Source organism: Mercurialis annua, linkage group LG1-X (assembly GCF_937616625.2).
Source record: "Mercurialis annua linkage group LG1-X, ddMerAnnu1.2, whole genome shotgun sequence".
NCBI lineage: Eukaryota > Viridiplantae > Streptophyta > Magnoliopsida > Malpighiales > Euphorbiaceae > Mercurialis > Mercurialis annua.
Window position 1 is genome coordinate 70,753,598 of NC_065570.1, and position 25,604 is coordinate 70,779,201.

Below are 25,604 nucleotides of genomic sequence, written 5' to 3' on the forward strand. Positions count from 1 at the left end.
TTTAGTTTAATTTTTACTTGAACCTTTTTCGAACTACAACTGGTTAAAGCATGCGAATATATATATATATATATATATATATATATATATATATATATATATATATATATATATATATACATACCAGTTACTCTACATTTTTTTTATATACACTCAAATTTCCTTTGAGCTTCTGTAATTAATTTTAATTACTGTAAATTTTGAAATTTGCATATTCAAATTTCAATTAATGCAATTTTTTGAAATTTTGTTTTTAATTTTCAATTTATGCAATAAAGTTTATTCAAGCAATATTGTTTGAGTACTTTCAAAATAATTTAAAAAATTAAATCGCTTAAAATCAAAAGTTAATTAGTTAATAGGGTTAACTTAGTAAAATTATAATAAATCAAAATCATTGTTTCTTTAATTTCTGTGTCAGAGGCAAATGCAATATCAATTACGGACCGGAGGGATTATAATTTTATTGAGATCTAAGAGCATCTCCAAGGGTGCTCTTTATTTTAGAGAGCATCTTTTGTAAAATAAAGAGCATCTTTGAAATAAAGAGTGTTATTTTCAGTTTTACTCCAATGGCCTCTTTAATATAATTTTTTTATTTTATTTTATTTTTACAAATATTAATAAAATATTAAATATTGATAATATTAATTTAATAGACTCTCTAATATTAATTTTTTATTTCAGTTTAGTTTTATAAAAAAAAAGGTTATATATTAATAATATAAATTTATTTTTATTTTTAATTAATTAATTTATTGAGTTGTTATATTAAAAATAAAAATATTATATTTTAAACAAAAATAATCAACTTATTATTTGAAATTAGAAAATTTATCTCTTAAAATTTAAAATAGAGAGTGAAAGTGACTCTTCACATGTGGACAGTCATTTCACTCTCTATTCTATATTTAAAAAATAGAGAGTCTATTGGACTCTCATTTTATTATTAAACTCTTTAAATTAAAAAGTTTGACAATTTTAGAGAGTTCTTTGAAAATGCTCTAACTCATCACACACTTAGAGCATCCCTAATGGTATTCTTTAAAATAAAGAGCATCTTTTGTAAAATAAAGAGCATCTTAAAGATAAAGAGTGATATTTAAAATTTTATTCCAATGGACTCTTTAATATCAGTTTTTTATTGTATATTAATTTTAATAATTAATAATAAAATAAAAGTATTAAATATTTATAATATTAAATTAATTGCCTCTCTAATATTAAATTTTATTTTATTTTGTTTTCATAAAAAATATTAATAAAATATTAAATATTAATAAAATAATTTTTTTATTTAATTTTTTATTGATTTATTTATTCAGTTTTTTTATTAAAAGTAAAAATATAATATTTGAAAGTAAAAATAAGATAGTTATTTTTTAAAATTTAAAATTTTACTATTTAAAAAATGAAATAAAGAGTAAAAATGGCTCTCTACTCTAAATATAAAAAATAGAGAGTTTATTGAACTCCTAATTTATTGTCAAACTCTTTAATTTAAAGAGTTTGATAATTTTAAAGAGTTCATTTGAGATGCTATTATAAGATCTGCAATTCTACACACTCTAGAAAACAGCGAACACATAATCGAATGCTTACGTTCCATACGTGACTTGTGAATTGTTTAATTTTGCAAAAATAGAGCCAAACGTGTAAGCCCCAATACATTGAACTTTTTTTGGTTAGAAGTGGTGGGGTTATCATTTGACAGTTGAAAAGTTAGTTACAGAAGTTGATTCTTTCATAATATTACAATAATTACTTTTGATTAGTACGGCGCATGGAGTTTTCTGCGAAATTCCAAATAGTCTTCCAAGAATTTGTAGATTTATTTTAATCATTTTTAAGGTACCATTTTCTATTTTAGAACTCAAAAAAAATATTATATGTTTATTTTTTTCTTTGAACTTAAAATAAGTTTTATAGAGCTGTCATAAATACAATAAAAAAGGTTCCATTGTTTTAAAAATCATAAATATTAGCGTGTTTTGCAATTTTAATACGAACTTTCAATTTTAGTAATTTTTGCAATTCGGAAAACCGGACAATTTCCCACCAAAAAGTGCTGACGTGGATACCGGAACAAGCACCGTTCCGCCGTTCACATCAACATTTTTTGATAGAAAATCGTTCAATGTTTTGAATTGCAAAAATTCAAAAATTGGTGACCAAAATGGCTAAAATTAAAAGTTCGTGCTAAAATTGTAAAATACACTAAAATTCGTAAATTTTAAAGCAATTAAGTCTAAAAGTTTTCATATAGAATCAGACATAATTTTTAAAATGGGACAAATAGAATATATATTTACATTATTTACTTATTTATCAACATTCAAGTCAATGTTTTGGAGCCTGGAGCCAATTTGTTTAATCTTCGTATTAGACTTATTTAAAAATAATAATATTAGACTTATTTAATATTCCATCTATCACAAATTGATAAACACTATTGAAATAATTATTTTAAATTATTAACACACAATTATTACTTGAGTGATAAAATATACATTTATTATTAATAAGAAAATAATTACAAATTTAAAAATCATTGTAGAGACATAAGACTACCATTTAATGAAAAATGGTAATTGCAATATTTATTGACAAGTTAACTCATCTTGGAGATTGATAATGTTTTGGTTTATCCATTTCTTTTTTTTGGTTGAGGAAATTGGTTTATCCAGTTCGTTCCCTCAAACTTATCTGAATTTCGTTCGGATAAGTTTGATTCGGATAGCTCAAGATACTCGAGGTGGCCATAACATATTAAATCAACCTAGAATGCATGAATTATCAATAACTAAGTACAATCAAGTACACCAAACACAGTCCCTCAAAAAAAAAGTATCACCAAACACAAAAATACAAACTGCATAATTGGTTTACAAGACTCGCTGCTTATAAAGCACGGAAACGAAAATATTAAAACCGACAATGCCAATACGAATATGGCGAGATAATACCTTTAACAAGAACTAGTACTTATAAATATAGAATTTTGGAATTTAGAAGCATATTCAGAAATAAAAAATAAATAAAAAAACCGAAAACGGCAATACAAAAATGGCAACATAATACCTTTTACAAGAATTAATTATAAATATAGAACTTTAGAGTTTAGAAATATTTCTAAAAATGGAATCGAAGCGCTGGAACATATGGAACTCGGAAGTTTCCATACAATATAGCTCTCTCGCTGCTTTTAACAAAAAAAAAACTAATAATTACAAGGCCTTGAAGAATGAAAATGAATTCAAGAAGTAGTATGCAACATCATGTTTTTGAATTCTTGAAAATCAAGAAGGCCATCAAAGTTAGTATCGAATGCACAAATCATAATTCTACAATCTTTCCCGTTGATCTCATCCCACAATCCAAGTCTTTCCAATACAATTTGAAGCTCTTCACTAGAAATGAAGCCATCTCCATTCATATCAAACACTTTAAACGCTTTATCTAGATCCTCCAGTTCTTCCTTATTTTCTTCCTCTTCGTCCTTCGCCACCGTCACGATTTCATTACTATAATCATCGTCGTCATCTTTTTGCTTAGTGATCGAGTCGTAAAATATCAAAAACTCGTCGAAATTTAGGCTTGACTTCCCTACCAAATCCTCGAGCTCTTTTAGGCCGAAATAAACTCCGATTCTCTCGAGAAGCCAGTTGAGGTCGTCTATGCTTAAAATACCATCATGATTCTTGACAAGCTTAACAAAAATCCTGTGCAAGTCATTGATACTAAGAGGACACATTTTTGCAGAGAGGACTTGATGAATTTGAAGAATTATTAATGAATGAATTATTGATTAGTATCATTGACTAATAAAAATTGTAGCATGGTCTATATTTATAAAGAGATGTGTGTACGGAGTAACGTACGAAGACTGGTAGCTAATTGATGAGATTTCTTGTTTGTGTTCTAGGAAATTTGCGAGAAATTTCGAGGAGAGTGACACAAATCTGAATTTTCTTGTTTTCATTTAAACCAAAGTAATTCAACTTTTATATTTCTCTTATGTACTAATTTAGCACTCAGTAATCACGCGTATTTTATTTTTCTTTATGTTTCTGTTTAAAACAAAGAAAATATCGTATATACCTTTCATTTAGAAGTTATTAACGGACCACATTCCTTTTACTGCTTATTTCATTTGGAAGTTACAAATTGAAAGCTTGGACAAAATTGACAACTTTATAAAATTGGGGTATAATTGGAAGAGGTTAAAAGGTGAGTTTTTTTAAGGGGTAATGTTATAAAAATTCACGAACTTTACACATTTTTCCATTTTAATCATGCACTTTAAATGTTCTCATTTTCATGCACGAACTACCATTTTTTCTCAAATTCATGCACGGTGCTGAGGTGTCACGGCTCCATTGGTGTAATTCGCTGAGGTGGAGGTCATTTTACACCAATGAATGAGTGTCACCTCATCACCGTGTATGAATTTGGGAAAAAATGGTAGTTCGTGTATGAAAATGAGAAAATTTAAACTTCGTGATTAAAATGAAAAAACGTGTAAAGTTCGTGATTTTTTTTGACATTAACCCTTTTTTTAATTGTTTAAGAATCTATCCAAACTTTTCAAAAGTCGTAAATCTATTCCAATTTGGCCAACTCATTGAAAATTTATTCTATTTTCCAAAATCGATTTAATATTAAAATCGATTTATCTGAACCATTTGATATCCCAGTCGACAACTCTTCTTAATTCTTTCCATTTTTTTTAAATTACGCAATCAATTGTCATGCAAGCATAATTAAATCAATTTTGAAAATTCTGACAGATTTCCAGCTAACTTGACAAATTGGAATAGATTTACTACTTTTAAAGTTTTAGGAGGATTCCAAAATGCTCGGTTTTTTTGGCACCATTAATCCTTTATATATTTACTTTTATAATTTAGATATAATACGTACTTTAGATTCCAACTATACTAAATTCATATTTTTTTAATGAACCAAGTATAATTTAAAATATTTTAAGTTTCAAATCAAATCGAATTAATCGGTTCATATGCTAATTTTCAACTTGTTTGATTTTTTGGATTTGGTTTGTATCGAAACGTAACTGATTAATTATCTTTTGTTTCTAAAACCAAACCGAAAAAAAAAACTTATTCTTTTAAATATCAAATTCAACAATATTAAATTTTTCGATTCAATTTGGCTCGGTTTTTACACACCATAATTATATGTGCACTATACATATAATTATCGAGATTAATCTACAAATTTATAATTGGCAATAAATAATTAAATTGAAAAACTAGAGATATATGTAATTCGTTTATTGGTTAGGCTGCTTTGGCAATGTGTGTGTGTGAATATATGTTTAAAAAGTAGGCAATACCAACATATGTGAACTTAATTATTCCGACTTGCATAATCTACGGACGGTGCCTAGCTGATGGATGTCTTGTGATAATAATTTGACAGCCCTTTTTTTTCAACTCAGTGGAGAACTAGAATGAGAATGAGAGCGTTATTAATTAATTTATGGTTTTCATGTTGTACACGTTCTATAAAAATAACACAGTTTAAGAATAAAATCTGGCATATTGTACACCAAGTTTTTTACAAAATTCACAATAAATACTAACATAAGTTCATAAAGTTGTAAAAGGTATTAAACAATTACGGCTGATTCATAGTTATATAATGAAGTTAACAACATTATATATATAAAAAAAAAGGACACGTAGTCTCATATGGGTATGGAATTATCATTAAAGAACGAGATTCAATTCATAGATGATAAATTTTGCAGCTTTGATTGGATATAGTGCAAGTGATGGGGCAAAGAATTACTTCTTTTTTTTGGGGTCAAATGTGGCATTTCTATAAGTTTGTCACTTTTTCTCCATTAGTTGCTTTTGAGTTATTTGCTGCTCTTCATGGCTGTTAAGAGGCGTTAAATTCATGAAACAAGATAGTACTAGATCTCTTCTGCATTTGCTGATTCTACGAGGTCATGTAGTCGAGCTGAGTTGTTCGATTCTAAAATTAAAAACTCAAAACTCGATTTGAACTTGAATGAATTTTATGTTAGGAATTTGAATTCAAATTCAAATCTGACATGATATTTAATAATCAAATCAATTTAATTCGATTACTTGTGTAACTTTTGTAAAAATAAATTTTAATATAAAAATATAAATACTATTAATAAATATATATAACTATAACGGATAAAAAATAAATAAACTATAATTCATTTAGACTAACGAACTTATCAAACCAAATATCTCCATGCTCGAACTCAACTCGAGCAGCTCGAACTCGAACTCTTTTGAATTGGCTACAAATCAATTTCAAATAATTTAAAAATCTATCTTTAATAATTCGCAAGTTGACTCCACGTGGTCTATATAATGGTGTAAAAAGTCAAAATAAGATGAGGACATAGTCTATATAATAATTGCTCTGTGTTTGCTTTTATAGTCTCCGGACTAAAAATCCATAGAAAAAATTGCAGCAACTTAAAGAAGGAATATGTTATTACACATAGTTTATTAATTATTATGCATACAACGAATATTTGGTGTAATTATTCTTCTAAGAGTAGAAAAAAAGAATTTTAGAAGGATCGAAGCCCCCTAAAAATAGTTGAAGAAAACATCTAAAAGACCCACCATTTTCACCAAAAAGCTATATTACCTCATTTTATCTAATTAACAACTATATATCTCCCAAAGTAAATTACAAAAGCTCAACAGGAGGTATTATTCATGGCTTGACATTAATTATATGAGCATAATCTAGTAAATTAAATAAACTCGACAAGATATTTAACTTCACCTTCAAGCCTTCAAGTCAAATTTGCCAGGCTCGCTGTAACATTTCTCAAGTTGCTCGTCCTTTTTGATTCTGAAGCCTCTAATCCTTAACTCTTCAGGTATTCAAGTATCTTTGTAGTATATATTTTCAAGGATCCAAATTCCATCCCTTTTTCTGCAATGAACCTCCTACCTTTACCTGTCAAAGAATTAAAGTTGAGGACTTCATGAGAAACAGTTCTGACAACATCAAAAGATATACAACCTTTCCGGAATGCTTGTTTTGATTGCAAAGGAAATGGAATTCAAAAAATACAATGAAAGATTTTGCGTTTAGGTAATTTCGTAAACATCACACAGTTTCAAACTTGATAAATAAGCGAAAAGTCAGTTTTGTGAATGTTTCACTGCTAAAAAACGTACCTCTGCCTCATCAACAGCTTGGAGTACAAGAGCTCCATCTAAGGACAAATCTTCAACGAAGATGTTACGACCCTTGATAGCCATCGTAGACCTTTGAGAGATCGAGCAACTTCCGCTATTCAAACGTTATTTAAAAAAATATACTATTATATTTTCCTTTGAAATATGATGTATTATACCACTCGACCCTTTCATTTTGCAATATTATATGCTAAAAATCGGTCATTCACAATCCTCAAAAAGTTCAGGATTAGTAATCTTTTTTAGAAATCAAATGCATTCGATCTTATACATTTTGCAGTCCAAAATAAATGTTCGACGGCAAGTTGATCAATTAATTTAGTAAAAAAAGAAAATGGAAGTTTAGTATTGGATTTCATTGATACCATCTAAAAAATCCAATTCAATTGTTTACTTATTTTTTCAATTTCGATGAGTAAATTTTCAAATTCAACTAACTCATTTTTCATTACTTTTTTTAAAAATGAAATAGAAAAAATATTAAGTGGATGCATAAAAAAAGGCTTCAGGAAGCCTTTCGGTTGGCTATTATTATAGATAATACTATCTGTATTTTCATAAAATTCGAACATGAACTCTATTTATAATTCATTATTTCATAGGTCCTTTTTTTGTTTCGGCATATTGACTTACACCTAACTATTATTATTTTTCTTTTTTCATAGATGAACTCTGTCGATTTTGACATCTATATATAGCATGTTTTTTTCTTTAAATTTGATAGGTTTAATCCCGTTAAAACACCAAAAATACGGTTTTTGTCAGTTGTAATCGAACCTTTCAAATTCGGCTAATTTAACACATTTTGTGATATTAAAATTTTATAGTCATTTTTGAATCAAACCAACTTTTTACTAAGTTGTTCGCCACGTCACTGATAACTGAAAGAATTGATGATCATTCTATTTCTATTGTTACCTTGCCGGTTTGGTAAAAAAGAGCGGATCTCTAATAAAACGATTACTCCGAACAGGTGATGTGACCGGTTTCTGGGTTTCTCAATCGAATCAGCCGGTCCGGTTCGAATATGACTACCAGTCTACCATGCTTTTTACTACTAGTATTTACGAAAATAATTAAATTGGTGATGAAAACACGACCCTCCCGAATAAACTAATTAGGTTTGACACTGACCCTATGTAAAACGACACCGCATAACGACTCTACATTTAATGGGGAATATTAATTAGCAATTAATATTTGTGTGAATAACGTGTCTGTTTAAAGTGCAGAGTCTTGAGAGTTGAGACCCAAAAGAGGAAAAGACTCCACCTTTCATCTTTATTTCTCTTTCTTTTTGATTTTCTGTTTGTCTGATTCTCTCAGTGAAGCAAAGTTTTTGTTGATCAGCTGAAATCTTCAATTATAAGGTCAGTTCTTTAGTATTTTAAAGCAAAGTGCATTTGTTTTTGTTTCGTTTTATAATAATTTTTCTTGGTACTTTTAATTTCTTCAAATTGACATTTGTTTTGAGTTTTGGCTTAGTAGAGTACAATGCAGGAACTTTAACTGTTATTGTTTTGTGTTTGTTCTTTGATTTCTAATTACTGAATGCAAAACAAGTTTTTTTTTTATTTCTTTTCGTCTGTGTGGCAGTGTGGATGTGATGGATTTGTAGGTTTTCTGCTTTTGTTGGAAGTAATTTGAGTTTTTGTCTGCTTTATTTTGTGTTCTGTTTTTAGTTGGATAGAATGGTAGGCAAGAAGAGAAAATCAAGGAGTTGGGTTGGGGTTGATTATCAAGATGAAGCTGATGATTTGAGGTTGGATAGGAGATGGAAGAGAAGGTGCATTGCTATTCAAGATTCCAAGCTTTATTATTCTGGGAAAGATAGCTGCATTAAAGGGGAAGATGTATGTTATGAGGCTAAGTCTGCTACTGAATTAACACAAGTTAACTGTGTTAAGCTTGATGTTGATGTCGATGATAATGATGCTGATTCTGATTATAGAGAGTACCTGGATAGTTTAGATTTTGAAGCACTTGACGACGGTTATGCTGGAAATTGTAGGAATGAAAGTGGCAATGTTAGACTTGATGTAAATGATTTGGATTCTGATTACGAGAAGTTTATTGCTTTGGAATCGGTTGTTGATGGTAAAGTTGATAAGTCTAGGTCTATGAATACCGGTGACACTGGAGCTGACAGGGCGGCAGAGGGCATGATGGTGAATGATGAAGAAAACAATATTAGAGTTGATAATAAGGACGACTGTGTAGATGCTGATTACATGAACTTTTTTGTTTTGGATGATTCTGTTAATGTATCTGTGGAGAATGATCATAGTAGGGATGAATTGGTAAAGAAAGCTTGTAACAATGTCAGTTCTTTGTATGATATCGAGTCTCAGAGTAAGGAAATCCCTGAAAGCAATAATGATAAATCTATTGATGACGAAAGGGATGTAGACAAAGAGAAGTTTGTTGATGGGTCTGCTTTAAGACTGTCTGGTGATGATTCGGTTAATGTATCTGTGGAGAATGATCTTGGCGAGGATGAATTTGTAGAGGATGTGTCTGCAAATCATCATATCAACATTGGAAAAATCAATGCTTTATATGATGCGGAGCCTCAGGCTAGGGCTTTCCTTAGAAGCGACAATGTGAAACCTACAGATGACAAATTGGATGCAGATTTTGTTGATAGGTCTACTTTAGGACCTTCTGGTCAGTGTACAAATGATAAGAACGAGAATAATAGTGATGTTAATGCATTAGGCAATATGGAGTCTCAGAAAAAGAAAATCCATCGGAGCAACAATATTGAATCTAATGATGACGGACCAGAGAATGCTGCCGTTGCTGGAGGTTCTGTACCAACTAGGTCCACAGACAATGATGCTCATCACAATGATGACGATCTTCACTATAAGATGTTTCTAGAAAATTTGAGGGTAGAAGGGAAATCATATGTCCTTGAGGTTCCTGTCGGTACGACTTCTAAAATTATCGAATATGAAATGGATGATAGATCACATGACAGGTTGAGAGCAAAAAATCCTAAAAGAAAATGTCACAGTCAAGAAGCTGCAGTGAAAACCAACCATGATTGCAGACGCAAGATAGAACATAAAATTCTAGATGATAGCTACGAAGTTTTTCTGAATTCTATGAAAAAGGAGGGGAGAGAGATGAAATATGAAAAGGATGATGGATCACATTACAGGTATAGAGCAGAAAATCCTAAAAGGAAACGTTGCAGTCAAGAAGCTGCAGTGAAAACCAAGCATGATTGCAAACGCAAAATAGAAAATAAAATTGTGGATCACAGCTATGAAATTTTTCTGAATTCTATGAAAAAGGAGGGGAGAAATATGATATTTACACCTGAAACTGGTGCAAAGGTAGTATATGACGAGGCTGAGTCGTCTGATTCAGAAGTTATTGTGATGGACTCTGATCCATTTGCTAATGAAAAGCGTACCCCTTTTGTTACTAATGTGGTATGCAGTACTGAAATTATTCGTACTATTAATTATTTGCTTTTACATGTATCTGATAGCTTAATTTGTGAGAAGCCTTTTCATTTTGTTAATACTATGTAATTTTGTCAAATTAAGGATGTCGAAGACAGCAAGTGGCTTGAGAGTTCTCCCAGAGATGAACATTCTTGGTTTAGGGAAAAGGTCACAGAAATTCTCAGGCAACCGTTTGACCGAAGAGAGTATGATAAACTTTTTAGAGAAGCATATTTCAAGAAGCCAGCATTTGTGGAAAAAGACATGCGTAATGGACGAACAAGACATATTATAGGACAAGGAATTAGCCATTCATATCTTGACCAATACATAGGTAATGTTAATATCAATTTATCTTTTAACCTTGCTTACAATTTAGAAAAGGCATCTCTTTCTTTCTTGGAGAGGCATGATCGGCTTAACATGCATACGCAATGTTTTAACTAATTTAAGGTGAGAACTTTGTATTGATGCATAAACATTTCCTAATTCTTCAATTTTTCTAGCTCATTCATTGATGAAAATGAAAGAAAAGGAAAAGAACTACTTGGATAATGAGCCTTGGATGTAAATGTTTCCCTCCATGGCTACGGTTGTCAAATTTTGATGATTATGTATGCAATTTTGATTTGTGTGAAGTCATTTTTCATGGGTTTATAGTTGTTTTCTTGTGTTTCGTCGCCATTAAAACATCATGTGTTACTATATTCACTATATAAACTGTGCTGACTCTGCAGATCTTGGAAGAAAGGTCACTTCGGCCGGAAGTAAGCCTAAAGTTTTAAATCTCTTGCGGGGATTTTTCTTTTGGTTGCAAGTAAGTATCTCATTTCATCAATAATACATATGTTGGAATTAGCAGGGACTGGACCATATGTCATATAGTTCCATATGCTGAATGAATAAAATTCAGACAAACAAAATTGCTTCTTTAATTCAGTTATAAATAGGAATGCTGTCTTCAAATTTTGCAAGAAGGAAGAGTGAAATGACTTGCACTTTTTTACTTTCTTTATTAATTCATAAAATAAGTTGGGGGACTTGGCTTGTTAGTGTGGTCCAGTTCATGTGTATGCATATGTACTTGAAGACTTTCGCATTATTGAGTTTCACTTTCGTAAACACAGTAATGGCATTTTCTGACCCGTATGTTCGGTACATTTTTTTATCCAGAACGTGGCACATGATGGAGTGTTTAAACCTTGGTTGGACTCATCATGCTTGGAAGTCTTGCCATGTGGACGTTTGGTTGACGCCGTCATGATATCTGAAGATGATAAATTTGTAAAATAGCTAGAAAAAGTAAATTCTGGCAGGTACAGTTGTGAAGTGTGAACTGAACTAATTTGCATGACATGTGGAAGGTCTGAATGCAGTAGAATTAAGTTTATTGCTGAAGGTGAGTGATGGAATTTCTTAAATATCGCGAAGAAGTCACAACCTGGTATTTGTTTTGTTTATGTTATATGTAGCCGCATTGTCTAAATCGTGCTCATACAGCATCTTGAATCTGGTCATCATTATTAAATATAACGCGTGGCTTCCCCATGCTGAAGTTTAATACTTTTGCATCCATGTTGTATTTGATTTCTCCAGCATATAGCAGCTTTCTTATGTAGTGCTCTATGTCCGAACCTATCAGTCGAAGCGTGTATTCCGTCAATGGGGCACCCTGAATGTAAAGACTAAACGTTACTACTATTAAGGGAAAACAAGTCAGCACTGTAAATAAATGTTTTTAAACACGCTGCAAGTTCCTTTTTATCTTCCATAATTCTCAAGCTAATCCATTGGTAGCTTTGCTGGTGTTTCATGCAAACTTGCTACATGACAAATTTCACTAATGGTCTGTATTTTTGTTTTTCAAGTCCAACATCCGCGAATCAGGCAGCGTATGTTTTAGCTCAAAGTGCTCGCTCTATGTCAAGTTATCAAGTTATCGAGAATGGTTCTCAAATTGAACCTTTGAATTTAGAAAAAAAAGGAAAAAAATGTAGAATAGCATATCATATTTGTCAAATAATCAACTAATCCAAAAGTTAAGTTTCTAGGTTGATCGGATATTTGATAAGGTATGAGAGCCTCTATAATATAAATATTTAGAACTCACTCTTTGACAATTCTAATTTGTTTAATTAAATATCTAAGCACAAGGTAAGATAAATTCGTATTGGTTGACAGTTCTAGTGTAGCAAGAGAAGGAAAAAAATACCTCATAGTGATCGACAAGCTCCTGAAAGTAAGAATAGACCTTATAGCAACTCTCATCTGTCCATACAAACTCATTTGATGGATCAAGGAGAAGGGTGAGCTTATCCATTTGTGTTTGATCAAATTCCCAGGTATCAGGATCAATGTAGGCAGCGTAGATCCTCACATGCCGTGTGACACTGCTGAGCCACTGACCTCCATATTCTTTGCTCAAATTCTTGCTCTTCACATTCACTTGCTTCTCCACTGGCCTTGGCTCTGTTGGCTGTTTTGCCTCGTCTTGTTTTGGTTCATTCTCTTGTTGTGTTTCTTGAACCTCGGCTTGCTGTTGAGCTGAAATGGTTAGTCCCCTTCTTGGTCCAACTCTTTTGCCTCCGAGCCAGCCTAACGTCGATAACTTTGCGCAACCCACGTAAGAAGAAGTTGCTGCCATTTTTTAGGTTAGTTTTATGGTGGCTGCAAATGCTGTGATGTTCAGGATTATGCACCTTCCTTGGTAGTTTTTTCCAGCAATTTCTCTTTTAGTCCCTGAGGTTAGGGAAATTATACAAAGGCCAATGAATTCGGCACCTTCTATTTTATGGATAAGATAACTTTGTTATTTAGTAGCTAAGAGATGTGTGGTGAAGAAACTCAGAAAATTGGTAACATTAGCTTTCCATTAATTTTCTCTACATCCTCTCCTTCCCTTATTAATAATTATTGTTATTATTTTATGATTTGAAATCCACTCCTTGTATATTTTTGTTTCAACACAATCTGAATCCTTTTGAATGTAATATTTAAATTGTAGTATTTTGTTTGTTGTTTCATTTTTCAAATAGATCAATTGTAAGTTTAGTTTATTTTTTAGATTTTAGCTTAATTTCTTTAAAATTATAAATTTTATAATCTTTTGTATTAACACAAACTTTTAGTTTTTGCAATGTCAAACATAAATTTTTGCAATTTGAAGTATCAAACTATTTTCCGTTAAATTTTTTTTCTGATGTGGGTGCTGAAACAATGTATAGGCCACCATAACATTTTTTTAAGGAAAACTTGTTCGGTGTTTCGAATTGCAAAAAAATAATGTTAATAATATAAATTATTAAATTGATAGTTCATGTTAAAATTATAAACTATGCTAACTTCGTAATTCTTAAAGTAATGAAGCTTTTGATTTTAAAAATCCATTGGCCGTCTTTAAGAATAATAAAATAACAACTAATAGTAAATCTATTTTTTTAAATAAACTGATAGTAAACTAATGATAAATTTGTTTTTTAGTAAATAAAAGTAAACCGATAGTAAATTAATTAATAGTATATTTATTTTTTTAGTAAATTAAAAGTAAACCGATAGCAAAATAATAGTAAATTTATTTTTACAATAAACTAAAAATAGCAAAGTTGAAATTAATTTTAGTACATGTTTTATACTAATAGTATTCTAAACAATAATTTACTTTAACATTTTATAATTATAAAAAATAAACAATAGTAAATTGATTTTTTTAAGTAAATCGATAGTCAACCGTTAGTAAACATGAACGATGAATTTTTTGGTAAACTGTATTTTTGCAATAATTTTTGGTCAACCCATTTTTTGAGAATATTTTATTATTTTATAGTAGGTATTTCTCAAAAAATTCCCACTTAGGAACTCACATTTTATGATTTTGGCTTTGGGATAATTTTATAAATACCAAAAATATAAATATTTACATTTAATTGTTTCATTGCTTTATGTTTACTTTTTTTTAATATATTTTCCCAATATATTGCTCCGTTTTGGAGATTTTTAAATGGTTTTTGTGAGTTTAGTTTGTATTGTGTTTATATATATTTTTAAATACGATTAAGATTTTTTATTTTGAACGGTCACTCATTCCAATTTTTGATAAATCTATTTATTTTGATGTTGTATTGATTCATCAAGTTTCTTGTGATGATTTAAGCTTATTTGTTGCAGGTCACTATTGATATTAACAAATTCTTTTATAAAGAATTAAGTTTCAAGTTATACTCTTGAAAAGTCGGCAAGGCATATATGCAAAAGGAGAGTGAATTGAATTTTTTGAAAATATAATTGTAAAGAGTAAAGACTGGTTATCAATATAGTGAAAATTTTAAAATTGATTCAAATCAGCCTTTAAACTAGCTTATTTATATTTCTGTTAGAAGTATGATTAACTTATATTAATTTTATAAATTTAATAGTCAGATTAAATTTAAAAACAAATTATTATTTAGTTAAAAACTTAAAAAGTATTTATCTCATACGATTGTTGTGTCACATTATTTTTATAATAAGTTAATAAATATTTATTTAATTTTTTTATTGTTAATTTTTCACACAAATTATTGGTTTGTTATATGAATAATATGTCGCAACGGTTGTATTATATAATTTTTCAAGCTTAAGGGCCTCTCTTTATCTGTTGTACAGAACAGAAGTTCAAATTTAGGAACAATATAATTCAAGAACCGTAGAAAAGGCCACTGTAGAGTGTTGTCTGTTACAAAAGAAAACCCCGCGTGCCTCGCGGGAAAATAATTAATAAAAAGAAATTCTGTTTGTTAACCCACCTCTAGATTCTTCATAGCAAGTCTACATTTCCTCTCTCGCTCTTCTCAAAATGTTCAAGCACGGTAATAAACCGATTTTTTAGGGTTTTGCTGATTTTTTTTATGTAGGATAATTGTTGATTTGATTTTGTAGATTTTTAATGTGGCAATGTATTTTCTGTTGTGTGGTTATATATAATTTTGTTGTATTGTCACTTGCTCAAAGCAGCATTTCATTTGCTTCATCTACAACCAATTATAGCAATTTATAATTTTAGTTTTAATGGAATTTTAATAGTTAATAGACTAATATTTGTTGTATGTTGAATTATTCCCCATAATATGTTGGTTTAGTAATGCATATTGGTTTTCAGCTTCTATTTTAGGCTTAGCACCACAGTCTTGGTCTTGTAAGGATTTTGGCATAGGTACTCTGCAGAGTTAAAATTTTAATGATTTACTGCCAATAGGACTTTGCAGGACTTGAAATTCTAAGTGTCTATACGAGAAAGCATTCAAACTTTTACTGTCAGCTAGTATGAGTTACCTACACCTTTTGGGATTCAAAGTAAATGAGTAAGATGACTGCAGTTATGCCTAAGATATTAGAAATATTATCATTGAACAAGTTGGGATAGTTTTGATGTTAAGACACGATGAGTGAGCCGTTTGATGGTTGATAAACACCATGAAAAAATGTGCAGATTCTGGCATTTGAAATGGTTATTACGATATATGGTACTGGTTCTTTGCTACATTTGGATTTAGTATTTTTGAGGGTGGCCATTATGAGAAGAAATTTCAAATGATTCCATAGATGGTTTTAAGCATAATTTTTAACATATCACTAGATTAGATTGTATTGTATCCTCTGTTTGTTCATACATATGGAAATGCAGCAGTTTGTTAAATTGTTAACAGAATTTTTAGCTATTGCTGTCATGTTCATAATTTATTTTCCTTTGCACAATTTATCTTGAAATTTTGACTGTAACTACAAATACTTACTGGAGCTTGTATTTGTTGTGAAGTTATCGAGTGAATGATTTCAAATTTTTAATGGAGTTCTGCGAATGCTTTAAATGTTATTACTCTAGACTAAGCTTACTTCTTCAGTACGACAAGCTGAAAACAAGTTTTGTGTTTTGCTATTTTGACATTGCTCTCTCTTTGATACTAGAACTCTAGCACCTCTTTCTAATACATAATGTTGAGTGCAGAGTTTTGAAGCTCTCAATCAACAGGCTGTGGTAGTTGTAGTGGATCCTATTCAGAGTGTTAAAGGGCAAGTTAATTAATCCACAGACAATGATGCTCAGACAAGAACCATGTCAAACTACTTTCAACCTTGGCCATCTAAACAAACCATCCATTAAGGTGATTACATAACTAATTCATATCTGGTTTTTTATTTGTTAATTTATTTTGTCTCCTTAGATAGCTATTTCTCCATTACTAATATAGTCTATTCTTCAACAATATCAGGCGTTGATCCATGGATTGAACAGGCACTATTACTCAATAGCTATTAATTACAGAATGAATGAACTTGAAGAAATATGCTTCTTAACCTGCACAAAAAGAAGTGGACAGATGAATTGACACTCAGGCGGTTTGATACTCATTCTAAAACCAACAGGCAGATTGTTCAGGTGAGTGCTTGCTACAATTTAGAGCTGATGTTGTTGTGCTGTGTTTTAACTTTGTTCTGAAAAATTGAACTCTGAAAATGAAAGAAAAGGGAAAGAACTACTTGGATAATGTCACTGTCTTGGATGTAAATGTTTCCCTCCATGGCTACGGTTGTCAAATTTTGATGATTATGTATGCGATTTTGATTTGTGTGAAGAAGTCATTTTTCATGGGTTTATAGTTGTTTTCTTGTGCTTTGTCCCCGTTAAAACATCATGTATTACTATATTCACTATAGAAACTGCGCTGACTCTGCAGATCTTGGAAGACAGGTCACTTCGGTCGGAAGTAAGCCTAAAGTTTTAAATCTCTTGCGGGGATTTTTCTTTTGGTTGCAAGTAAGTATCTCATTTCGTCAATAATACATATGTTGGAATTAGCAGGGACAGGACTGGACCATTTGTCATATAGTTCCATATGTTGAATGAATAAAATTCAGACGAATAAAATTGCTTCTTCAATTCAGTAATTAAAAAGAATGCTGTCTTCAAATTTTGCAAGAAGGAAGAGTTAAATGACTTGCACTTTTTACTTTCTTGATTAATTCATAAAATAAGTTGGGGTACTTTGGTTTGTTAATGTGGTCTAGTTCATGTGTATGCATATGTACTTGAAGACTTTCGCATTATTGAGTTTCACTATCGTAAACTCAGTAATGGCATTTTCTGACCGTATGTTTGGTACATTTTTTTATCCAGACATGATGGAGTGTTTAAACCTTGGTTGGACTCATCATGCTTGGAAGTCTTGCCAAGTGGACGTTTGGTCTCTAATTGACGGCGTCATTATATCTGAAGATGGTAAATTTGTAAAATAGCTAGAAAAGCAAATTCTGGCAGTTACAATTGTGAACTGAACTACTTTGCACGACCGACAACAATTTATATATATATATATATATATATATATATAATACCAGTTCACTACATAGTTTTAAAAATTGCAAATGTAAACCTAAACCGCTGAACTGGTAACACAATTTTTAATTTGATCTTTCAATTTTGGTTCGGTTAATCGGTTTTGGCGGGTTTTTTCCCAGGTCTACCTATGATGGTTCTCGATTCAACACTTTTTAATCCCAAGCCTTATTTTGTACGGGTTCTTATTGTGTTAGGCCCGCCTTGTTAAGAAAAATCATTCGTCAATATGTGTGTATAAGGCTATCTGTTGCATCGTATGTGCCATTTTAATTTTACCATTGATGCATCTGGTTGGTAGTAGGCAAACATGGTTATTTTGTAGAGTATTTAAGCGATGTCATCTTGCGTTGGTGTTGCAATGAGCAGGAGATGCTGGAATTAGCTATTAAATACAACAAGGCAGTGCAAGTAGAAGATGAGCTGCCACCTGAGAAGCTAGCGATCGCAGATGTGGGAAGGCAAGACACAAAAAAGGCAGTGCAAGTAGAAGATGAGCACGTCTCTAACCTGATGTCTTTCAACATTGTTCAAACTTTGGGTACTATACTTGACACAGTTGTTTTCTATATGACATTTTACATGTCTCTCCGTATATACACTAAAATGCTCACTTTTGTATATGTGATTTAAGTAGAATCCTTTTGCTTGCTAGTTGAATTCATTTAAGTTATTACTTGTGTCAAGACTGCATTATATGTGGTGTCTTCACGTTTGCATTTTGGTAGTTGGGAAACACTATAATTCTAAGAATGACAACAAAATCTAATCCCTTCCTCACTGTGAGCTGGCTGCTGCCAATATTTTTCATTGAATTTTAGCTTAATTAATGATTAGGAGAAACTTCATTATTGTTCGTCTTCATTGCCGTTTTATTAGCTTAATTAATTATTAATTAGGAAATATGTAGCAGATTGATTTGTCGAAAGCAGCTGTGCTCTCGTGTCTATTTGTTTTTCTATTACAATGATAAAAGAGATTCGAAGCCGGAACTCTCAGTTTTGAACAATGCATTCGTACTAAAATTAGATTATGTCTTATAAAAGTGAATTTCCTTTTTTTTTTTAAACATTTTCCTTCGCTTGGTTCTTGCACTATATCAATCATTTTCCTTCACTTTTTTGCTGCACTATATCAATTATTAAGGAAATCATGTAAAGTTAAGTTATTAATGGAAATCAATCTCACAACCCATTTTTTCATTTGCTAGAACCAAAACTGAAAATCAAACTAAAGTGAATTTAATCATATCAGATACTTAATACAGTATTAATTTAATACATTTATTTTTATTTGTTTTGTCATTAATCTAATATATATTATTTATTTATTCATAATTCAAAATATATTTAACTGAATTACCAAACCAAATAAATTCAATTTTTCTTTACAGATTTGATTATGTTGATTTTGGCCATCTTTCAACCAATCACAGGATTCACAGCCCTAAAAGAAACATTACCAAACAGAAAACTCTCAACTAGCACACGAACACACAATAGAATTCAAAGAAACAAAGAAGTGATAAAAATTAAATCATGATTGATTGAAGAAAGTATGTAGACGCTTGAACAAACTCCGAGCATTGTCACAATTAGGATCAAATATATGAAAAACATGATCCTCTCCTTTTATTTCCACCATCTCTGCACTCCCTTTCCACCCACTGCTCACTAAATTTCCAAAATAAACCCTTCCTCTGTCTCTCAATATATCCTTCTCCCCAACTATAACCACCACTCTCTTGCAAGCCAACCCTTCAAGACTCGGAGATCCGTCTGTAAACGGGTTTATCAGCGGGTCGTCACATCCTCTATCCGACGGACAAACGTACATCCACCATGAATCCACCATTGATTTCCTGAAATGATCAGTGATTTCCTCTCCAATCGGATCTTTTCCCCAAAAGTAAGGAAACAACATAGCAATCCCTTGTATCTCCAGCTCTTGACCCAGTTCCGATCCGTTGAGCCGTAAGGCAAAGTGATGCGCCATGTTAGCTCCGCAGCTATCTCCGGCCAAGAAGACTCTGTCAAAGTCAACGTAATCCTTCAGCCATGCATTTGTCTTGCCATGAGTAGCTACCCACTGGAGTGCAGCCCAAGAATCATGGTATCCTGTCGGAAGAGGATTCTCAGGGGCTAACCTGTAGTCAACCGAAACAAGAACAATATTTGACTCAGCTACTATCTTGTTTAGAGAATGGTGGTACTTCGGATCAGCGGTGGACGAGACGAAAAATCCACCACCGTGATAGTAAATTACAAGAGGAAGCTTCTGGCCAAGTTTGGCTGAACTGGGCCGGTAGAATCTAGCTGAAACGCCAGTTTCTTGTATGATAACAGTGTCTACGGACAAAACATTAGTTTCAGGATCCAATCCTGCCGGAGCAATTTCTGTACCTGCAAGTCTCTCGACAGTTCCATCTTTGTATTGTCGAATGAAAGGAAAAATTTCATGAGATATTTCTCCTTTAACGGGATGATCCATTTTAGAAAAGAAATTAAGGGAGAGATTGAAGTTGCAAATTAAGAACAAAGTTTGATTTGTATCTGAACAGAATGTATGCTTAAATACAGAAGAGAAGTTAAATTATTTACTTTTATTTGATGTCACATCGCATGAGTTTTGTAGTTTCGTTGACTGAATTATTTGATCTTACCAATTTGATTTTATATTAAAGCATGTTACGCATTAATATTTTTTTAATTCTAATATGCAAGACTGCAAGTTACATCGTGGAGTGGCTTTCAGGATAGTTATAGTTTTGGGTGCTCCAAAGTTTTCAAAAGTATCACCTTACCGCCCAAACCTTTTTTTTTTTAGAAAATAATGATCTATACTAAACATTATTGTAAATGTATTGACCCCAGTAAAGATACAAATATTTAAAACGGAATTATTTTTAATCAAGTTCATTAAAAAATAGAAAATAAATTAATCAAATTTAATTAAAAATAATAACAAATCTTTATTGCACTATTTAATAAAAGAAAAAAAGCAAATTTGTATTTTAATATTTTAAGTTTACATATACAAAAAAACAATTTTTTATGATGTGTTATAAATGGCCCCTAATACTAATTTTCTCGCTCCGTCTCTTAATTTGGATACTTATAATTAAGATCTAAAACCAATATATATATTTTTAATTCATGTGCTTGCACGATGAATTGCTAATATAGTTTCAGCTAACTGTGAATTAATTTCTTTTATCAGAACATATTTTCTAATTTTTTTTTTGAAAAATGCTATTTAACCCACCTAACTTAACCCCCCTTATTGTACCGCCTTATGTTTTTATTTGCTCAATTCCTATCCAAAAGTGTATGCATTAATTTCCCTCTTTAAATTGATCCACTCGTTTGTTGCCACGTCAGATGATACAAGAAGGTGGGTTAAAATAGTTGGGTTATATAGCACTACTCTTTTTTTTCCTAAAAAAAACTAATTCCTTTTTCGGTGGAGGATTTGTCTTCTAAAGGACAAAAATCGTCCAATCGATGGGAATTGTCCAATTAAAGGACGGCAATGCCTTTCTAAGGCCTAATTGAAAAATTGATACAAAATCATGGAATTGGAGCATGTCACAATCATAGAATGACACCTTTAAATGATCTTTTATTTATTTATCTAGTATTATATTTATATACACTTGTTTAAGTGCATTTCCTAAGAAAAATCATTCCTTGATATATATATTTTTATTAGCAATCATATCATCGCTTGATTTTATTTCAATACTTTATTTAATTTTATGAAAGTCAATTGTTGCAACTTCTTTTAAAATTTGGGGATTTAGTTAATTATTTTCTTTTGCTTGATTAAGGAGGTAATTGCAGCCAAATCGTTATTAAAAACACAAAGATGTATGTCATTTTACACAGTTGTATATATATTGAATAAAATTTTAGATGACAACGATAAATATAGTAAACTTCAAAAGTTATGATATATATGACAACTAAGTTAAATTGTTGATAGATATATGCATTTCACCAAAATTATTGATTGATAGAGACATTATTTTACCTATTTCGTATGGTTTGTAATTGAAAGTAGAATTACCTAATGCTATACGCACACTACCAATCTACTGGTATTACATGACTAACCTACAAAATGGGTCCATAATTACTAATTTACTACAGGTTCGTGAGAGTTATTCTTTAAAGAGTGGGGTATATTTGAGTGTAAATTAAAGTAGTGTAAAATGGTGGGCTCATTTTTTAGCCGTTTCTTGAACTATAAATTATCATGCTTCAATTATTATCTTTTGGCGAGGTTAATTCGCCCCTATAATGTGTTATCACTACGTTATTAGATATAATTGTCATAATTTTATAAAATTAACGGATCAGACTAGCTATTAAAATAATTTTTTAAGAATATTTCTTTTGTTATCGATATGAATTCATTTTGTCTAAATTATATAAACAACAAAAAATTACATAAACATTCATATGAAAAGACACCGTAATTTTTGTTTAGATCCGGATTATTACACATATCACTCTTATACGAGTGAATTTCACGATTTAATATTTTAATATTTTAAAAATGGTCGATTAAATAAGGATCGACGTGTCTTAAATAAGAAATATATAGAAATTAATACTATGAGATGAAAGAAGCCCATCTCTTGATCAAGGCGTGGGCATTTTCACAATCAGGATTAAAGATGTGAAAAACATGATCTTCTCCTTGTGTCTCCACAATTTCTGCATTTCCTTGCCACTCACTTTTCACTAAATTATCATAATAAGCCTTGCCTCTATCACATAATATATCTTTTTCAGCAACAAAAATAATCACATTCTCAGAACCAACACATTTTAAACTCGGAGCTCCGTCAACAAACGGATTAATATAGGGATCATCACACCCTTTGTCAGACGGACAAACAAACATCCACCATTTTTCAACCATTGCTCTTCTAATAGTGTCACCAACCTCATTACCTATAGGATCTTTACCCCAAAAATAAGGATGTATCATAGCAATCCCTTTAACCTTCGTATTTGGACGCAAGTCACATTTCTTGACCCGCAAGGATAAATGGTGTGTGATATTAGCACCAGCGCTGTCGCCGGATAAAAACAACCGTTCAAAGTCTGCATATTCCTCGAGCCATGGCTCCCCGCGGCCGCCGCCTAATATCCACTGGAGGGCAGCCCAAGAATCCTCATAAGCAGCGGGAAGTGGGTTTTCAGGAGCTAACCGGTAGTCAACAGAGACAACAATGGCTTTAGCTAGTGAAGCTACCTGGTTCATCAAACGGTGGTAGATGGGTTCAGCCGGTGACGCAATACAAAAGGCTCCGCCGTGAAAATATATTAAAACAGGAAGTTTTTGATTGCTGGTAATGGAATCATCATGAGGACGATAGATTCTTGCAGAGGGAGAAATGATAGAGATGTCTTTGGATAAAACGCGAGTTTGAGAATCGAAACCTGGCGGTGTAACTTCGGTTCCGGCATATCTCTCGACTGTTCCGTCTGTGTAGATACGAAGATAGGGGAAAATATCTTGGGATACTTCTTTGCTTAATGCCATTTGAAATATTAAAGAGTGAATGATCGAGTATGAAAATAGTTTTAAGAAATGGTGTTAAATAATGAAACTAAACGAGAAGGATATAGGACTTTTATGGACACGGTGGATTGTATTTGTGGCGGTAATATCCAAAGTTAATCTTCTGTTGTGGCTCATAAATCTATATATAGAAGGTGTTAGGTGTATAAAATGCAAAGTTAGCAAATTATTATCCATAAAAAATCAAATTATAAGTTGAAAAGATATCAAAAGATTACCATAACGGAACTGGGATTAGGTACTAACCTCAATTTTTATATATATATAATTATCATTGTTAAATGGCTAGTAATGTACTGATAAAATGTCTTGTATTCACGTTCTTAGGGACTGCTTATTCTCAAAATTGCTTTGGAAAAGATTGATTCCCCTCGAGAACAGAAGCAGATTTTTCTCAATGCTAGCGGAAGATTGGCTTAATGAGAATCTGAAGGGCACCTTCAACGGGAATGGTAAGGATAGCTGGGTCTGCTTGTTTGGTGTTACTCTTTGGAGTATTTGGAATTGGAGAAATAAATTTCTTTTTGAGGGTAATAGTGCCCCCATTGCAGTGATCCTTAAAGAAATTGAGGATAAAGTTCGTTATATATTGATGGCTTTAGATAGTAAGAAGAAGCAAGACGCCGTTCTTGGATCATACAAGAACATCTCAGTGAGTTGGAGTTGTCCGCCTGAAGGGTGGACCAAAATCAATACTGATGGAGCTTTTAATCATGATTCAGGTATTGCCAAAGCAGGTGGGCTTGCTCGGGATGCGTCAGGTAATTGGCTAGGAAGTTTTGCCCTTTGTTGTGGTAAGGATTCAGTCATTGGTGCTGAGTTTAGAGGTGTTTATCATGGGTTACTTTTGGGTTGGAAACTTGGTGCAGCTAAAGTCATAGTGGAAGTGGATAATAAGCAGGTGGTGGATAAGATTATCTCAGGATCCGGCGATGCAGCAGGGTATTCTAATCTGGTGGGCGCAATTCAGGGCCTCCTGAATAGGAATTGGGAAGTTAAAGTTTCCCATGTGTATAGGGAAGCGAATGCGGCAGCGGATCATTTAGCTTCGATTATGTTGGACAGCGTTGTTGGGATTGACTGGCATGTTACCCCTCCCCCGAGTCTCATCCCTTGGCTGAAGCATGACGTTCAAGGAGTTTCTTATGATCGTATTGTGCTTAACTAGGTGTTTTTTGCCTTAGGCTTTTGCCTCCTCCTTTGTACCAAAAAAAAATTTGCAATGTCTTTTTCTAGATACATTTTGTAACTGAACTATATAATTTAAAGACAGATGTCAAGAATATTGGAAGTCGTTAATTGGGATTCCAGTTTTGTAGTTCTTTTAAGCAAAGGAAGATCCATAGCATGGGAGATTTTGAGAACTTCTTGTTCAATCATTGCTTGCTGCATGCTTAGAAGTTATTTTAAGCTTTTGATTTTAATATATATATGATTTCTTCCTTTATACCAAAAATTACGTGCTTGTTTTAACAAGTCTTTCGTTATTAGATTATTTAGCTTTTAGACTGTTCTCTTGAAACTAGTAGGGGAATCACTTCCTTTTTTAAGATTTCCGACTAAATAATTTATATGTGCCATCTAGTTTTTCTAAAAATTTTGTAGTTCGAATTTAATCTCCATCTACCTTTGACTTTATTATAAATCCTATTTCTTTTTGTTAAAAGTTTCAAACGCCGCTCTGAACTATAGCCGTCCAAATTCCTTAGTGGTTTTTCTGTTGCTTGAAAACTAAATCAACAGGGAAACCGCCAAGGAATTTGGGTGGCTATAGCTCAGACCGTCGTTTGATTTTTTTAACAAAAAATGGTAGGATTTATGCGAGAAACTATTATATATATTTAATATACCACGCCATCCGTGTAACGAGTCAATCATATTATAACACGTTATTAAAATGATGGCATTATATAACATCACTAATTAAAAAAAGTAAAAAAGTAACAAACAAAATTA

General features: G+C 31.6%; 5 protein-coding genes, 1 long non-coding RNA gene and 1 pseudogene across 6 annotated transcripts; 2 read left to right on the forward strand and 5 right to left on the reverse strand.

Annotated features, from left to right (window-relative positions):
- Positions 1–3,067: 3,067 nt before the first annotated feature.
- LOC126664751 (probable calcium-binding protein CML44) lies at positions 3,068–3,825 on the reverse strand. The gene has a single exon (XM_050357290.2). The coding sequence runs from the start codon at positions 3,752–3,754 to the stop codon at positions 3,257–3,259; it is 498 nt and encodes a 165-aa protein (XP_050213247.1). The 5' UTR covers positions 3,755–3,825; the 3' UTR covers positions 3,068–3,256.
- A 2,660-nt stretch (positions 3,826–6,485) lies between these two features.
- LOC126664752 (uncharacterized) lies at positions 6,486–7,324 on the reverse strand. The gene is made up of 2 exons (XR_007637462.2): positions 7,206–7,324; positions 6,486–6,981 (listed from the first exon to the last, which is right to left on the reverse strand). It is a non-coding gene; the product is annotated as an uncharacterized LOC126664752 (long non-coding RNA).
- Positions 7,325–8,423: 1,099 nt separating this feature from the next.
- On the forward strand, positions 8,424–12,247 carry LOC126672042 (uncharacterized). Its single transcript, XM_050365944.2, has 5 exons — positions 8,424–8,596; positions 8,909–10,669; positions 10,787–11,018; positions 11,422–11,501; positions 11,858–12,247. Exons 2-5 carry the CDS (start codon positions 8,918–8,920, stop codon positions 11,975–11,977), a joined length of 2,184 nt encoding a protein of 727 aa, XP_050221901.1. The 5' UTR covers positions 8,424–8,596; positions 8,909–8,917; the 3' UTR covers positions 11,978–12,247.
- On the reverse strand, positions 12,056–13,433 carry LOC126672068 (NAD(P)H-quinone oxidoreductase subunit M, chloroplastic). The gene is made up of 2 exons (XM_050365971.2): positions 12,897–13,433; positions 12,056–12,356 (listed from the first exon to the last, which is right to left on the reverse strand). Exons 1-2 carry the CDS (start codon positions 13,326–13,328, stop codon positions 12,177–12,179), a joined length of 612 nt encoding a protein of 203 aa, XP_050221928.1. The 5' UTR covers positions 13,329–13,433; the 3' UTR covers positions 12,056–12,176.
- Positions 13,434–16,179: 2,746 nt separating this feature from the next.
- LOC130014749 (26S proteasome non-ATPase regulatory subunit 14 homolog) lies at positions 16,180–18,707 on the forward strand (annotated as a pseudogene).
- A 694-nt stretch (positions 18,708–19,401) lies between these two features.
- On the reverse strand, positions 19,402–20,624 carry LOC130015013 (probable carboxylesterase 2). The gene has a single exon (XM_056104377.1). The coding sequence runs from the start codon at positions 20,541–20,543 to the stop codon at positions 19,590–19,592; it is 954 nt and encodes a 317-aa protein (XP_055960352.1). The 5' UTR covers positions 20,544–20,624; the 3' UTR covers positions 19,402–19,589.
- Positions 20,625–22,511: 1,887 nt separating this feature from the next.
- On the reverse strand, positions 22,512–23,724 carry LOC126665288 (probable carboxylesterase 2). Its single transcript, XM_050358046.1, has one exon. The coding sequence runs from the start codon at positions 23,607–23,609 to the stop codon at positions 22,671–22,673; it is 939 nt and encodes a 312-aa protein (XP_050214003.1). The 5' UTR covers positions 23,610–23,724; the 3' UTR covers positions 22,512–22,670.
- Positions 23,725–25,604: the final 1,880 nt, after the last annotated feature.

Excerpts from the sequence above, each read along its gene's own strand:
- LOC126664751 (XM_050357290.2), bottom strand. The coding sequence starts at position 3,754 with ATGTGTCCTCTTAGTATCAATGACTTGCACAGGATTTTTGTTAAGCTT.
- LOC126672042 (XM_050365944.2), top strand. The coding sequence starts at position 8,918 with ATGGTAGGCAAGAAGAGAAAATCAAGGAGTTGGGTTGGGGTTGATTAT. Across the intron at positions 11,019-11,421 it reads ATATCTTGACCAATACATAG|ATCTTGGAAGAAAGGTCACT; the intron begins GTAATGTTAATA and ends CTGACTCTGCAG. Across the intron at positions 11,502-11,857 it reads GATTTTTCTTTTGGTTGCAA|AACGTGGCACATGATGGAGT; the intron begins GTAAGTATCTCA and ends TTTTTTATCCAG.
- LOC126672068 (XM_050365971.2), bottom strand. The coding sequence starts at position 13,328 with ATGGCAGCAACTTCTTCTTACGTGGGTTGCGCAAAGTTATCGACGTTA. Across the intron at positions 12,357-12,896 it reads AGCTTGTCGATCACTATGAG|GGTGCCCCATTGACGGAATA; the intron begins GTATTTTTTTCC and ends CTTTACATTCAG.
- LOC130015013 (XM_056104377.1), bottom strand. The coding sequence starts at position 20,543 with ATGGATCATCCCGTTAAAGGAGAAATATCTCATGAAATTTTTCCTTTC.
- LOC126665288 (XM_050358046.1), bottom strand. The coding sequence starts at position 23,609 with ATGGCATTAAGCAAAGAAGTATCCCAAGATATTTTCCCCTATCTTCGT.